The sequence below is a fragment of the Xenopus laevis genome, chromosome 8L (assembly GCF_017654675.1).
Source record: "Xenopus laevis strain J_2021 chromosome 8L, Xenopus_laevis_v10.1, whole genome shotgun sequence".
Lineage (NCBI taxonomy): Eukaryota > Metazoa > Chordata > Amphibia > Anura > Pipidae > Xenopus > Xenopus laevis.
The window spans coordinates 51,569,628-51,586,985 of NC_054385.1; the positions used below are offsets into that span (position 1 = coordinate 51,569,628).

Here is a 17,358-nt window from a genome sequence, read left to right on the forward strand (position 1 = left end):
TCCTTTCAGTACTTGTCATTTATATATGTGTATTGTACTGTAAATGTAACTAACCACCATTTCACCTACGGAATGGCACGGTTCAATCTATTTTAAACCTGCCACCGAAGTGTAACTTTATACATTTCACCTAAATTATTGAGCAGTGTCTTGACTGAAGAGTTAAAAATGTCAATATATTATGTTTCCAATTCATTGACCTGCCACAACAAAAGTATTGATGGCTTATGTATGACACTGCTGCAGTTGCACCAACGGCAACCTTCGACCCCTTTGCTGTTATGGAGCATGAACTTCTAGAATACTGCTCAGGTTAGCTATCACACAGGTCATAAGAGCCTATGATCCGTAGTTCTTTAAAGGGTATTCTAATCTGAGCACATGCTATTAAGATGTGCGCTCTGAAGTCGAAGTGCTTTGCGCGCTGTTACGCATGTGCGTCCTCGGCTGTATGCCCAGCTACGGCGGGGACCGAAGTTGCCTGGGGCAAGTGACCGACCTGGCCCAGCACTGATAGAGGTGGTAATTGCGGATTATTTAAATTAGTCTAAATGCTGTAGAATGTCCATTTTGTACTTGATCCCATTTAAGGTATAAACTAATCCGTATTGCTCTGCAACAGGTCTGGGGAATAGTGCTGAATTAACCTTGGCACCTAATATAAAGTACTAGGACAGTATTATATGGTCACTACCAGAAATGGATCCCGCATTCAGCTAATTACTATAGTGGATCTGGTCCTATGACCAATATAATGTGGGACTTCCCTATACCTAAAAAGCTATCAAATCGGGGTTTGCAATTTACTACAGGTATGGAATGGGTTATTCAGATAAATCTTTCACACATTGTCTAAAAAAAAAAAAAAAAACCACAACTGAATAATATAGTTTGATCACCAATGCCAGATTCTCCCTGCAACTCTTAGAGGCACATTTATCAAAGGTTAAATTTCGAATTTTTTTTTTACTTTACTAAATTCGATTTACATCAAAATTTGATGTGAGGTTATTTTATATATAATTTTTACTGACCCGAAAACTCTTAATTGAATTCAATTTGAAATCGACCAAATTTGATTCGGGGGGGGGGGGAAGTTACAAACCTCTCTCAATTGGTCACTGGACCGCTCCCATTGTCTTATCCATGAATTCGGCAGGTTTTAGGTGGTGAATAGTTGAATTCTTAAAGAGCATAAGTATGGTAAATCTTGAAAATAGATTACAAATTTAAAAAAAAAAAAATCTAAAAGTTGGATAATTCCCTATTCGAATTTGAGTTTTGGAAAAAATAAATAAATTTGAATTCGAATTTTCAATTCGACCCTTAATTCTGCCCCATAAATTTCAATTGCGCCACTGTTGTATTCCACTATTATCTATATTGATGGAGTGGGGTGTGCTATAATTTTGCAACTTGACCCAACTTTCAGCCTTAGAAATAAGTTATGAAAAAGTTCCAAATGCCCACGATCTTTATTTAGTCATGTTGGCATAACTGGTCCAATGTCTGTTTTAAACAATCTTAAGATTTGAAGTTTTATTCTGGGAGGTGACAGGGCATAGTCGTTTAATAAAGTACTGTTGGGAAAATCACCATTTAAATAACTGGAAATGAATTATGAGAAAATGGATCACATAGAATGGGATTTTACACATTCACGATAGCTTAACAAAAAAATGCATAGGAAAAGGCACATTCCAAGTGGTGGTCAATAACTTGTATTGCAGTACCCTCTAGTGATGATAAAGTGTATAGGATTAGTCCAATAAATGTAGTATTTAGAGACACTTTTATGTCATTTTATATTCCTTAGCCTTTCCTATGCAGCAATTCTCTCGTGTCCACATGCTTCTTTTTCACCTAACACACAATTCCTAAATACCCCCTTATGATATAACCAAGGACACTGGTTCTCAAACTCTGGATAAATAGCCTGTGCAAAATAAAAAAAAATGTTTCTATTAGCCAAAAATGTAATGTATAAAGGCTGGAGTGACTGGATGTCTAACATAATAGCCAGAACACTACTTCCTGCTTTTCAGCTCTAACTAGTTAGTCAATAAGCCACATGGGACTTAACTGTCCAGTGCGTTTACAATTAATCCTTCTCATTCAGCTCAGATTCAAAAGCAACATCATGTGGCCTCCCCACTTCAAGTCACTGATCCACAATCAATGGAATTTGTGGTTTCCATTGATTGTGGCTCAGTGACTTGAGGGGGGCCCATGGATCATATCTGTTGCTTTTGAATCTGAGCTGAATGCTGAGGATCAATTGCAAACTCTCTGAACAGTTATGTACCATGTGGTCCTCCTTAAAGTTGCTGACTAACTCGGTTAGAGAGCTGAAAATCTTGCGCTCAGGTCAATTTGCATAGGGCGGGAAATTTAAAGTTGTATGGACGTCTTTATGTTAAGGGGCATATTTATCAAGGGTCGAATTTCGAATTGAAAAAACTTTGAAATTTGAATTCAAAAAGTTAAGTCGAATTTTTTTTTTTTTGGCCGAATAGGTTCGTATTTGGCCAAATTCGATTCTAAGTTTTTCCCAAAAAATTTCGATTTTTCAAAGTCCACCAATTGACTCCAAGTAGGTTCTAGGAGGTCCCCTATAGGCTAAAACAGCAATTCGGCAGGTTTTAGATGGCAAATAATCGAAGTTGACCAGTTTGCCAAAAAAAATTTGTTAGGACTTTTGCTGGCAATCAGGCTGAAAAAAGGAAGAGACACCAGCGTTTTTTGGACTTTGATGAATTTTCGGCTCACAGAATATAATGTAACTGACAGAAGATTGAGGAAGAACTAGCTTCTTTTATGCATTTCGTCTGGTGTGAGGTGGCTAAGCAACTCTGGCGAAAGAGGTAACGTTCAGTAAAATCCGCATTTTAGTGAGTTTGCGGAATAGCGTCCGTCTGGCGATAGAATGTGAATGACTGCTAGCGCCAGTCTCTCTCATTAGCGAATTCTAGTGTCCTTCTGGCGATAGAGTGTGAATGACTGCTGGCGCCAGTCTCTTTCACTAGCAAATTGGCGCCTGCACCCGTTCGTAAATCGGCGATGCCCCTGCGGGTGGCAACACTGACGAAATGTCACTAGCGTTGGCCACTTCGCCCTTTAGTAAATCTGCCCCTTTAAATCTTGTAAAACTAAGTCAGAAGAGATATTCCCCTGTTAGGAAAATGAGTAATACAAATATGGGGTATATATACATATATATGTGTAAAGTAATACAAATGAACACACTAACCAACTGTGAACAGAATGAGCAAACCTATTTGTTTCTTTGTCTTCTGCATTAATTACAATCAAACAGAAAAAAAGAAAAATAACGGGTAACAAGGTATCTTAGTAAGTTTTCTTAATATAAAGCGAGGCTGTTTGATAGCAAAATCTGCAAATGATCATTCTGGGTTCAGAGGAATGTGATAAGTTTTATTCTCGCTGCGAGGGGACAAGCAATACAGAAATAAGCTGCAGGTTGACCAGCTAATACAGAAAGTATCTGGCTTTTTATAGATACTGTAAAATGTTAATCTGTCTGCAGCTGATTTGACCCCACGTTCACGTCATTTATTCAGGGGACAGTTAGCTGCGTACATGTGCACTGTTTCAAATTATCACAAAGACTTGTTATTGTTAAAGAAGCTACAATTATCACAAGGACATGCTATTGTTAAAAGAAGCTACATTTCACATATCATGCATTTCAAGTATTAACTCAAGAATATACTTACACTGTTCAACTGAACAAATGTGGTAAATGTGATGACCCGCTAGAGAGATTTTGGCACCCACCCAGCCCAGGGGCTCCATAATGTCTGACACCATTGGTTTAGTATAATTTAGCCCCTAAACAAGTGATAGAACTGGATTACTTGCCTGCTGACTGGAGACAGTTGGACAGCACTGAGCCAGAAAAAAATATTTAACAGCTAATATGTATGCCTGTACTGTATGATAACCCTGAATGTAAAGAAGAGGGAAGTAGGAAATTACTGAAATACTGTATACCTCCTCCATGTGACAATCAATCCATAACCTATTACCTACAATTTAAATTAAAAGTCAGCTGCCTATGGTATGTGCAAAGAAAGCTCTCCTCAACTGTATAGTATTGCTCATGCTATATCACTAAATAACAGAAATGTTTGATTTTTATTTTTGGTCAAAATCAGTATTCCGTATTATCAAAGGATCAAACTAAAGTCTATTACATTGTTACACACAAACAGTGTTCCCTGCAATGCTCCTGTTATGTGGAAATGCACAACAGAATGCCATTAGCTGTTGAGAGGGGCTCCTCTCCCAAAAATGCATTTCCCCTTCTTCTCTGCCATGTCCAGTGTACAGTTCAAAAGCTTCTCCCAGCTGTCTCACTACAGCTCCTGTAGGTTATCACTAACCTACTCCTAAATGCTGATATCCTTAACTGGCGCACAATCACCCGGGGTCCTAACCCCAAACACTGACTCCTCCTCAGCCTTAGGCTGCTCTTACTGACTAGCTCAGTTACCTCTCCCCTCTGAGGTGAGCCTGGTACTGACCTCCTAACTTGCCTAGTCCTAGCAGGGTGCAGCCTATTAACAGATCTGGCATCTACAGTGTCCTGCCTATGATGTCATTACGTCTAAGAAGAAGTTCCTGACGCCTACACTTCTATGTATAGACTCCAAAATAAAATAAAGGTCACCTCCTTACAAAGAGATACTTTAGTACACTCATGAAATGATTATTTATTACCAGTGGGGCAGAAAACATTACTGATCAGTTGGACCCCACAAATTAATTTCTCCAATCCATCTCCTCCATAACTATAATTACTGGGCCCCACAATATCAATGTATTGCCCTCCTAAACTTTCTGAAGAAGACTTTTTTCATACACACTGTATATATTTAAACTTTTAATCAGTTAGTTCTTCACTGGGTCACCCCCCTTAGCTCTCCTCCAGGTCTGCTTTTTCTATAGATAAGCCCCTGCTCCAGACACAGTCACAGTGTGAAACACAAGGATTTAATTCCTTCCAGTATCTCTATCATGTAATATATATCACAGGTAATTTTAGAAATGACAACACCTTTGAAATCAGTACCTGACCATCTCGTGGGCACAAACTCACACTGCTGACTGTTTCCCATGAAACAAGTTGGGTTCTGAAGCTATAGCTTAATTTCAGAAATTACAGGACATCTTTTTTACTCTGACCTGCATGTGCCATCTTCTAATAGTTTATGTCTTCCATCATTTGTGCTATGCATGTTACGTGGTGTAGTGAGTTGAAGCCTGCAAACCCATTGGCACCTTGTTCCTACTAGACATACATAACAGAAAGTGAACTGTGAATTGCATTCACTCTTTGACAGATATGCCCCTTGGTGCGGGAATCTTTCTGCCCCTTGTTGTTTGAAAGTCACAAAGCGGTTAGTTAATCAGTCACTTACTGATGCTGAACTAAACTTAATCTGGAAACACATCTTTGAACTTTGTTTTGTTAAGTCATTTATAACCAGTGCATAAAACACTTGTATTCCCCAAGTCCCAGAGCAAGATGAGTGTTGGCTGTGTCTTAAATAAATGGATTAGCTAATATGTGGTGTACAATACTTTTACACCATTTAGCAGCTAATATACTTTAACCTGTCCTCTCTTAACAGCTTCATAGGGAAAACGTACTATAGAGCCAGTCTTAACGATCATTAAACTGGGAGGTGCAGAATAAAGGGTGGGAGGTGCTGAAGGATATAGTGCAGTGATATTTGGCTCAGCGTGTCCTTCTTTTATATCTCTGCACACACTGGATTTCTCTCTTCTGGCAAGTTCAGCAGTTAACAGTATGAATTCCCTCTGGACCTTTGGGACATGGATATTTATTTTATATGGTATGTACCACTTGTGTCTAAAAGGAGGCACACAGGGATAGCAGGTATAGTATGGAGTGATGTTGCCTATAGTAGCAGTAGGATAATAGTCTCTTGGAAGGGACTGTGGCTGTGGGATAGCAGGTATAGTAGCGAGTGATATTGCCTATAGTAGCAGTGGGATAATAGTCTCTGGGAAGGGACCATGGCTGTGGGATAGCAGGTATAGTAGGGAGAGATGGTGACTATAGTAGCAATGGGGACAATAGTCTCTGGGAAGAGACAGTGGCTTTGGGACAGCAAGTATAATATTGAAATATGGTGCCAGAAGCATTGGGGATAGAAATACAAAATACAGAACTTGTTTCACTTGTGACAGCATTTATATACTGTACATTAGGAAGGCACCAAATCCACTATATTGGGATTCAGCTGTATCTCAAATCTTTCATGAAGGATTCTGCCAAAACCTGAACCAAATCCCTGAACTGAATCAGAACCCAAATTTGCATATGTAATTTCCTTGTTCATGTGGTGAAAAGTCATGATTTTAAGGATTTGGATTTGTTTTGACCAGGCTGAATTTGAATCCTGCTGAAAAAAGATTAATCCCAGCTGAATTCTGAACCAAATCCTGGATTTGGAGCATCCCTAACATACATTTTATAAAGTATGTATAAAAAAACAACTGCCGTAGTCAGCCTAAAGGTCATTTGCACTGACTTCAAGGGCACATGTTGGGCGAAAATATTTCCGTAACGGTAGTTTTTTCTTTTTTAAAAAATTGCCCCTCGCCAGCGCTATGCACATAATGAGCAAGTTGCGGCATTCGCTTATTAAGCACATGCTTGTGCCCCAACATTGTTGCTCGAACTGGGAACTCCCTCCTGGTGCGAGTGTCCTGGCGCTGGTGGGAGGCAATTTTTTTTTTTTTAATAGTAACTTTTTATTGAGTTTTCATTAGGTGGGAGGCAATTTTTTTTAAAAAAAAAACTACTGTTAGCCCCGACAGGAGTGCAGACTCTACTTTCTCTCAACAAGTGCCCTTTAACTGGTGCTAATCTAAGTATTCTGCTCAAGTCTTCTATTTCTGTAATATGAATTTATTAAATCACAGTCTAAAAATGTGGATAGGGGCACATTATCAAATGCCCTGTGTGTGCTGATTTTTTAAATTAGATTTTATAGGAATTAAAAATAATTTTATCCCATATGTGTTTGTAGGCAGATGTGCTGCCCCTATGCTGTCTGCTAATTTATGTATTTATTGTAGGTTAAAAGGAGTAGTATAGATATTTTTTTATTCCTGAATTGATAAAAATAGAAATCACTGCTGTTGTGGAATAACCCTTGTGCTTTCTGGTGTAGTTGGGTTTTGTTTGCATGTACAAATGTAATATGCATATGTTTGCATCACTGGATACATTCAAAGATCAGCACCACTATTCAGTAAGTCTATATTATTATTATTATTATTATTATTAACATGTATTTGTATAGCGCCAACATATTTTGCAGCACTATATATTAACTTATGCAATCATGTAGGATAGGAAGGAGCTGACGATCCGCAGGCTTAGCTGCAAAATTCCTTTATTAACACAACATGTTTCGGATCATCATGGATCCTCTTTCAAGTGAAAAATACAATGGCAAAAAACCCCACTTTTAACACTAAACCCACATTGTTACTCCTCCCTCTGTGACATCACATATTATTCAATCAGTCCATAATCATTTCTGTTAATCCATGGTAAATGTGCAGTTCCCATCCTCAACCTAAAATCGTATTTATCCACCAGAGGAAATGTGCATTTTGTAACACACTGCAACATTAAAACAATGTAACTATTAAAATATGACCTTAATAAATAATTTCAACCATTGTTACAATATATAAAAAACTGATACAACTTCCTGTTAGCTCATAACAAATGACTTGAAAAATAGGCACTACTCTTTTGAGAGTCTGCCTACCATATGTATCCAAAACTGTGTCACTATTTTAGAAGTACTTTAGTTTGAACTGTCTGTTAGACAGTGTTAATTATTTCTTCATAAATTACTTTTATAAGATATACGCAAGTACATTTAGGATCGATAAATAAATATTTCTTACCGTACCTACACATAAATATATATGGGAGTCAAAAGGAGTCTAGAAAAAGAAAATCCATAATTCAAGTTAAAACAATTCATAGGAAACATTTTACACTCCACGCTTCATTTAAACCTTTAGGGGCTAGTGCATTTAGCCTCAAAATCCAATTAGCTTCTCTATGGAGCATTTTTTGTTTGAAATTACCCCCTCTATTCAAAGGTTTTACTATTTCTAAAACAACCCATTTCAGTTGTCCATGTGTATGTTTAGCTGAGTTAAAATGACGAGCCACCGCTGTGTCAGTCTGTGTATTATATTTCAAGTTACGTTTGTCATTTTTATGTTCCTTTATTCTAGTTTTGATGTTTCTTATAGTTTGGCCTACATATACTAACCCGCATGGGCATTTCAACATATATATAACCCCTTTAGAATTACAAGTCGCTAACTAGTGTTAGTATAAAATAAGGGAATGAATCGATTGTAAAATTATGCTGATAGTGGGCAGTGGCGTCTCCCCAGGGGCACTGCTCTGCCATGAGGCGAGTTGAAAAACTACCAGGGGTGGCAAAAATCTGCTCCTTGTAACTTTAAGAGCTGAAATTATGATTTCAAAATCATAAAGCTATGGCTCCTCTTCATTTCCTGCAGTTTTGATTGCTTGGGATGAATGGAACAATAGAATGTAGACATTCACAAGTATGGCCACTGTCAATCATACAGAATAAATCAATTTGGCCCACAGATCATGTGGAAGGATGCTGTGGCAGGTTGGTGGATGTATGGCAGATGAAGTGTTTAAGCCTATCCTATTCCCAAAGTGAGTGATATTTCATAGTACATGGCATCAGTCGGCATTTGGAGGACCACAAAACATTTGCCAATAATAGTTCAAAACGGATATCATTGGTACATGTATGGGCAGCTTTAGGTTTATGAAGACATCAATCCTGAGACTTGGTTTATGATTTGCTCAAACTAAACGTAAATCCATGTCAAGTGTCAGAACAATATTTAGAGAAACCCTGCACGAAGACTTCTGTACTTAGAATAAAGCTCATGCAAACAACTTTCCCAGATATGCTGCATCTAGCAAATAGCAATGACTGATATTATAGATAGGGTGTACACTTCCTTTATACTTAATTTGTGCTATCAAATGATTCATTTGCAATTGGCTAACACAGTTTTTAATCTGTCAGCTAAGAATGTTATATCTGCTTTTTTTATATCCTTATCTTCCTTACTTTGACCCTTAAATATAAAAATGATTAAGCAAAATATTAAGCCAGTGACACCAGAAAAAAATGAATGTAGTAAGTTTATTTAAACAGTCTAGTGCATATATTGTAGAAAGCATAATATTTTGAAATAGGCTTTCAAAAAATATTTTTTCTTAAAAATTACAATTTAGTTTTCAACAACATACATTTTTATGGATTGTGCTAAAATTTATGTAATTGTGGTTAAATTCTTGAGCTAAATTCTCCAGGTGACACTTTGATGGACATTTCTGTATTTGGTTAAAATCTAAAAATGTTGAATAGCATGCATCCTTTTTAGAGCAATATTGTTCCAGGAACTGGCAGGCCCGGATTTGTGGAGAGGCCACTAAGGCCCGTCTAGGGCGACAGGATTTTAGAGGGCGACATGCTGCCAAACCACACCCTCATTGGTTCCGAAACACTGTGGATGCGCAGGAAATACAATCGTTTTTTTATTGCTTCAGTCCCAATGATGAAAATTTAAGTAAATAAAAAGGAGGGGACGGGGAGATGAACGACAGTGGGCTTATGTAAATACGGCCCTGGGGACTGGTATCATTGCCATTTTGCAGTCAGGAAGAATTTGTATCCCCATGAGTAAAAATGGAGACTGCATTTGATTTTGTTGCTTTCTGTTGAATCAACTAGAAGTTAGGAAGTTAAAATTAACACTGGATGGACATTTGTTTTCAGTCTTAAATACTATATTACCTTGAAACCACAGCATCACTGCACACTGACCAAGAGTGCGTGTGGTGCAGACTTCAAAACTGCCCTTAAAACTTTTCAAAAATATATTTTTTACTAAATGGGTGATTTCATCTTTGCTAACAAAACTCCCTTGCAGTATGGGGAGTCACTGTAAGAGGTGATGATGAGAATAATGCAGTTCTATTCCTTCTTCCATTTCTTCTTTTTATATTTAATGATTTCCTTATATCTGACAGCACAGAAACAGGAGATGCATCTAATATTGTTAAGGTGGCCATACACTGAGAGATCCGCTCGTTTGGCGATGTCGCCAAACGAGCGGATCTCTCCCCGAGGTGGGCATATCTCTCCCCGATATGCCCACCTTGATTTTTTGTCCCATCCGATCAAGATCTGGCCGACTTTCGTCCACATCTCAATCGGTGAAGCCCATCGGGGGGCCCCATACATGGGCCAATAAGCTGCCGACACGGTCTGTCAGCAGCTTTTATCGGCCCATGTATGGCCACCTTAAGTCTGTTAGAAATACTCATAATAAAACACAGTCTAAAATAAGTTATGCCCATTTTCAGGTTATAGTAGCAATATTTAGATAAGCAACAGAAATCTACTGCTGTAAATATATTCTAAGCAACATGCCCTGCTGCTAAGATAGTGCTCAAGACAGGAAACTGAAGGAAGCCATCATTTAATGTTGAGATTGATATTATTATTATTGTTAATACAATTTGCACAAAATATTTGGTCACATTTTTCGCAGTTGTGAGTTCTTTTTTTCCTTTGATTTTATAGCTTTAAGATAACTTTTAGTATGTTATAGAATGACAACTTTTCAATCAGTCTTCATTTTTTGAACTGTTTTTTAATTATTTGCTCTTTCTTCTGACTCTTTCAGATCAGTCTTTTTCAAATGGGGGTCACTGACCCCATCTAAAAATGCAAGGCTACGCATTTATTGTTATTGCTACTTTTTATTACTCATCTTTCTATTCAAGCCCTCTCCTATTCATATTCCAGTCTCGTATTGAAATCAATGCATAGTTGCTAGGGTAAATTGGCCCTAGCAACTAGATTGCTCCAATTGCAAACTGGAGAGCTGCTGAATAAAACGCTAAATAATTCAAAAACCACAAATAATAAAAAGTTAAGACCAATCTACATCATGCTAAAAATGAACTCAAAGGTGAACAGTCCCTTTAATGAAGGCTCTGTTCATTTCACTCCTTTTAACTGAAGTATTATAATGACCCTTTTAAAGTGTGTTGCCAAGGAAAGTTGCATTTGACGTTTTGCATCCAATATACCACCACCATTTTGAAAATTAGCTTACAATAATGTATATCCCATGTAGATTTCCAAGGTCAGGCTACACTTTGCACTATTTACCATATGTCTAATAATAATATATACCTCAATTTAATTTCCCTTCACATTCATTTATTGCTTTGAGATATTACTGTGTCAATATTTGTTTTCCCAAAAACATATATAAAGCATCTTAATAATATGTCATCATGGTTTGTTTGTTATACATTGTTCCTGAGTGTTTTTTTTTATTTCTTTATTGGCAGCATGTGCAGAAGGCTTGCCAAAAGCACCTCGAGATGCGACTGAAAGGAACTGTACAGTCAGCCCTCCGGTGAGAGGATAAAGGAAGAATTCATTTAAAATAGATTAATGTCCCGCACAGAAATCTGTATTTTACACACAGTTTCAACAGTGCTCTAATTGGCCTGCAGTCTAATTTGCTGTAAAAGATTGTTAACAACTTCTACTCTAAGGGGCCCATTTACTAAGGGTCGAAGTGAATTTTCAAATTAAAAAACGTTGAATTTCGAAGTAATTTTTGTTGGACTACCCTATTCGATGGTGTAATTTCAAAGTTGTTTTCACTTCGAAATTCGACCCTTGATAAATCTGCCCCTAAGTTTATTGAAAGTAAAATGAGAACCTAGCTATTCCCTGTTACTTTTCATATAATAACTACAATAATTACATAAGTAACAAATGACATACACATGATCCATGCATCACCTTAGACCTGCAGCCTAGTGCTTTTATATGCTCACAGAAATCTGGCGGTATAGCTAATATCAGGACAATATACAAAAGCAATTCATATTTTTTATAATTGTGTTTTATTTTTGGCATGAGTTAATTCAGTTGAGCTTATGCAGGAAAGGCGCAAACTTTTTTGTCAGATACATATTCTTTTACATTATAACGTGGCTGCTTTATTCTGTATTCTGCATGTGCAAAAACTGACTCTAGCGGAACTGAATATTTTCAACACTGTACTGCACTACATTTTGTCCATAATATGCCTTTATTAATTAATCAGCATGATAGACTGAGATACCTATGTTTAATCTTTAACAATGTGCAATGATTTATATCCAGTATCTTCCGCCAACTGTAAAAAATACCACAAGACAACTGAATGACCTGCGCCAGAAGATGAGAGAGAACAACATCAGTGCATACATTGTACCAGCCACAGATGGACATTTGGTAAGCCTGTGAGAAATTTGGGTTCAAAATATATCACCAGCAACATGGGAGTAGTGGGCACATACTTGACGAACCCAAAACCTAGGTTATCTTATGTCCCTTACCTGGATAACTGATGTGTGATGATGCCTACAATAAATCCTACATAAATAAATGACACCAGACCGGAGAATGTGGGGTGAAAGGCCTCAGCTGCTTTTATTATAACTCAGAATTAACAGAACCAAGTATTTAATTCCTGTATACAATTTCACTATTAATCTTTTAGCCAGGAGCAATGCTCTCAGTGCCCTCCATGACTTAAATGTTCTGCCATGACCAAAGCCAGAACCATCATGCAACATCACCATCTATTGACTAAATTGAACAGCTGCGACAAAAAGGTTTCTTTTTCTTTTTTTGTGGGTGGGCTGGGAAGTTCCACGAGTGGCACTCCCAAAGCTGCAATGCGCACTACAGATGACTGATTGATATAGCCCCTGCTTTCGTGGGCTTTTGTCAGACGGGCCAACGCACCAATCAGTGCTCATATAAGCGCTCCCATTTGCCTGCTCTATTAGCCTAATAGCCCACCTGACTAGAGCCCTCCTATATTATATATACCTAATCTATATTTGTTATGCCACACTCCCATGCCCAACTAAAGGGGGGTTAAATACCCCCCGCTGAGTCCATAAGCTTTGCACATGCAACCAATGTACAGACTAGTGAAGACAAATCAGTAATCATTATACATAGGTGCCACGTATTCATTTTCAGCAGTCTGCACAAGGAGAAATAAAAATGTCTAGTCTCAGGCGCGGCTGAGCAGTGGTTACATTTGGATAATCTTTCTGTGATGGTAACACTACATTCAAAAAGAGCAAACATTTCAGCTATGTAGTATATGCATAACATGTTTCCGATTTATTAGATGTAGTATCACCCACCAAGCAATGCATGCTGCCATTACATGAAAACATGGTAGGCCTATTTTTTGAAGGTTGATATATATAGATGGGGTCAGTGACCCCCATTTGAAAGCTGAAAAGAATCAGGATAAAAAGGCAAATTATAAAAAAAGTACAAAAAATAAATAATGAAGAACAGTTGAAAAGGTGCTAAGAATTGGCTGTTCCATAACATACTAATCTATTTCTCTAAAAAAACAAATGCCATGAAAGTTATTAAAAGATCGCAATATAAAAACTAAGAATGGAAAAAAAAACAATGTATGGAGCTCTAAAAAAAATAAATATTTCTAAAACCTCTAAAAATTCGAGTTTTTTGGATAATTCTGAATCTGAACTCTGAATAGTTTAAAGAAATGTTCAATAAAATCAGCACAGCTCCCGAAAAACATCTATGGGACCTCAACTGCTTTTACTTAGAGCACTTTTTAATTCGAGTTTTTCGAGATGTTTAGTTATTTTTACACTTACTAAACATTTTTGGGGTTTGAGGAAAAATAAATTTTTAGAGAAAAATACAATTCATGGAAAAAAGGAAATCCGAATTTTAGTAAATAGACCCCATATGTTTGGTCACATGGTATAAAAACAAGTGGATTTTTTGGAAGTCAAATATTTACAAGGTAATATTTCTATACAGATATATATATATATATAATCATTACATATTTTGCCATCTTAATGAAATTATTCAAAATGTGTACATTTTTCTTACAGCTGGGACATTTACAATGTAGGAGCAGTGATGTTTTTTTCTATTTCAGACCATTCACTGGGTTGTATTTGCCTACACTGAAGCTAGTGATTCATGTGTTAAAGTCCTTTTCTAGTTGGTAGAGTCCTTTTTTATGTGCTCACCACTGCTTATAGTCAAAGTAGTTACTTTATATTACACCTAAAAGTACATAACCTAGTGCTGGCCATTAAAATGTTCTTTTATGGTTATGGTTTGTTACCAGAAAATGTTCTGGGATTAGTATTGGTTGGGTGATGGCTTCTGGATTTTGTAGGTTCAGAAAATATGGAGCTCAAAACCATAATTTTATTTAGAACTCTTGCCGTGTTGGTGGTGCTGCCCTCAAAGACGTTTTTAGTTATTTTCTATGCTCATCCAAAATCATGTTAACATATATCAAACACAGGCTGACTGGGTCACCATAAAGTCCTATGAATATTCAGAAGTCAAAGCTTCTAACCACTCAGTTGGTCAGTGCTGTGCTGATGGTTACTGATTAGTAGATTTAAGTATTTTTCTGGAACCCATTTTTCCTGATAAACAACAACATGACCATCAGTTGATCAATGTTCAAATGTAATCTTCTGCATTAGGGTGAATACATAGCTGATCGAGAGAAGAGGAGGAACTGGTTGACAGGCTTTACAGGATCCTCAGGTACAAAATAATTTTAATAACACAATAAACTTGTTTAGTATTAATCTGTGATATTTTTATTGGTGATAAAATACGACGCAAATACTGTATATTCTTCAGAAAGAGTTGGATTTTTTTTTCAAAATACCTTGATTTTTTTCACAAGTATTCCAGTTGAGTGCAGCACTATGTTACTATATATATATATATATATATATATATATATATATATATATATATATATATATAATGGCTCAAAAGAAGCTAGCACACACAGGACTCATGGAGAAAAAAAGGTTTTTATTTTAACAGAATAAAAGTGAATGAAACAAACAATCACAACCATTTTAAAGCATCAAAGGCGGGAAAAGGGTATGAGTGACATCATAGAGTGTCATGGATGTGGGTGGGGCAATACACCAACGTAAAAACAACAATAAAGTGTGTGAAATATACAAAAAACAGTTTGCAAACACAAAAGGTGTCAGTAAAGCTGCAATAATGTACTGACTACTCCTCAGAGAGCTTTCTCAGTCCAGAGAAAGCACTCACGGCATTGACCATCAGATATATTTCAAAGTATATTTATTCGTGCATGGTGCATCAACGCGTTTCGGCTCACATAGAGCGCCGTCGTCAGGACTATTATTGATTTATTGGTTAGCACCCGGCGAGAAACCCAATGAATGGTGAGTGTCGTTTGATCCCACATATATATATATATATATATATATATATATATATATATATATATATATATATATATATATATATATATAACAAACTACTGGATAGGTGCACTCAGAAAACAATGGAAATGCCTAGGTGCTGGAACATATATCAATATCAATAGAGCAAAGAAATCCACACTCATAGGTCTTTGGGATGAAAAAAATGGGTTTATTCAACTTTTCGGCTCTTAGACTCTAGCCGTCATCATCATCATCCCTTCCTGATGACGGCTCGAGTCTAAGAGCCGAAACATTGAATAAACCCATTTTTTTCATCACAAAAGACCTATGAGTGCGGATTTCTTTGCTCTCTCTCTCTCTCTCTCTCTCTCTCTCTCTCTCTCTCTCTCTCTATATAATACACAAAAGCCATGAATATCCTGTAAATTATATCCTTATAAACGGTGAGTAGTGATGTCATCAGTTATAAACGGTGAGTAGTGATGTTATTTCTGTCACATGACTTACTAAATTTTGTGTATTATAATAAATAAAGTACCCCCAGTTGTAAAATATGAGGATATTAGAAGTTACCTCTGAGTTCCATGACCTGTATAAAAACACTCGGCCTTCGGCCTTGTGTTTTTATATGGTCATGAAACTCCTCGGTAACTAATAATATCCTTATATTTTACAAGAGGGGGTACTTTATTCACTATATAATACACAAAAGCTATGAATATCTTGTAAATTATATCCTTATAAACGGTGAGTTCTGATGTCATCAGTTATAAACGGTGAGTTCTGATGTCATTTCCGTCACATGACTCACTGAAACTTGTGTATTATAATAAATAAAGTACCCCCAGTTGTAAAATATGAGGATATTAGAAGTTACCTCGGAGTTCCATGACTTGTATAAAAACACTCGGCCTTCGGCCTCGTGTTTTTATATGGTCATGAAACTCCTCGGTAACTTATAATATCCTTATATTTTACAATAGGGGGTACCTTATTCACTATATATACTATATTTGTGGGAATCTGCCTTGCAAGGACCAAATACGGAGTAGCTTCATTTTCCCGGTTTGCCCCATTTAGCTCAAGAAATGACAAAAATGTTTATGTTCTGCTTATAACCCTTCTTTTTTGTCACACAAATGTTGCAATTGAATCATGTTTTCTTTTGAGAATAGTATCAAAATAAAAATCTTGTCAGGACAAAAACCTTTTGGTAGAAGAACTAGGATAGGAGAGATTAGATTTGGGATAGACTGGGGACATCTGTCAGAGCTAGTGAGGATGAGGTAGATTTCCTCACTGTGTTGTTTTTATATTGAGTAAATCTGGCAATTTGCAGTGACAGATGTTCAATCTCTGTAGTGACCCTCTGATCTCTAGCAAATGGTTTGACTTTCACCACTAAAACGTGTAATTGCCTTAATGAGTAACCTTGTCCATCCAGCGAGCATAAATGTGGAAAATAATTTACAGATCCACCAAGTGAGTAATGAACATTAGTATCATAAAAACAATCTCTTGCCTGTGGAGACAGTGTAGATTATTCTCTAGTTACTAAGAGATAACACATTTTATGAGCCGATGTTTGCGAAACAGGTTTCAGCTGTGATTATGTTATTTCCTTCAGCTTTTGGGTCAGATGTTGTGACAGTGTTGTTGCTGCCAAGAAGGGATCTGCAGTGCGTTTGAATATTCATTTTACAGCTGTTTGTGGGTAAACAAAATATCATATTTTATAAAAAATTGTATAGAATATATATATTCTCACACATCCATTATGTCAAAGATGAAGTTGCTCTAACTGCTGCAGTACAAGAGGGAGCATTTCAGAAAGGGTGGTGTCATATGGGCAGTTGTTCTCCCTTGTCCCTAACAATGAAAGCTAAAGTGAGTGG

The 17,358-nt window shown here is 36.9% G+C and overlaps 1 protein-coding gene across 1 annotated transcript in view; it reads left to right on the forward strand.

The window, feature by feature from the left end:
- Window positions 1-5,614: 5,614 nt before the first annotated feature.
- Window positions 5,615-17,358, forward strand: part of xpnpep2.L (X-prolyl aminopeptidase (aminopeptidase P) 2, membrane-bound L homeolog) — a 39,602-nt gene continuing 27,858 nt past the window's right edge. The window contains exons 1-4 of the mRNA XM_018229931.2: window positions 5,615-5,882; window positions 11,510-11,577; window positions 12,339-12,449; window positions 14,729-14,792. Coding sequence (XP_018085420.1) covers window positions 5,837-5,882; window positions 11,510-11,577; window positions 12,339-12,449; window positions 14,729-14,792 — 289 coding nt within the window. The 5' untranslated portion in view covers window positions 5,615-5,836. The remainder of the gene's footprint in view (window positions 5,883-11,509; window positions 11,578-12,338; window positions 12,450-14,728; window positions 14,793-17,358) is intronic.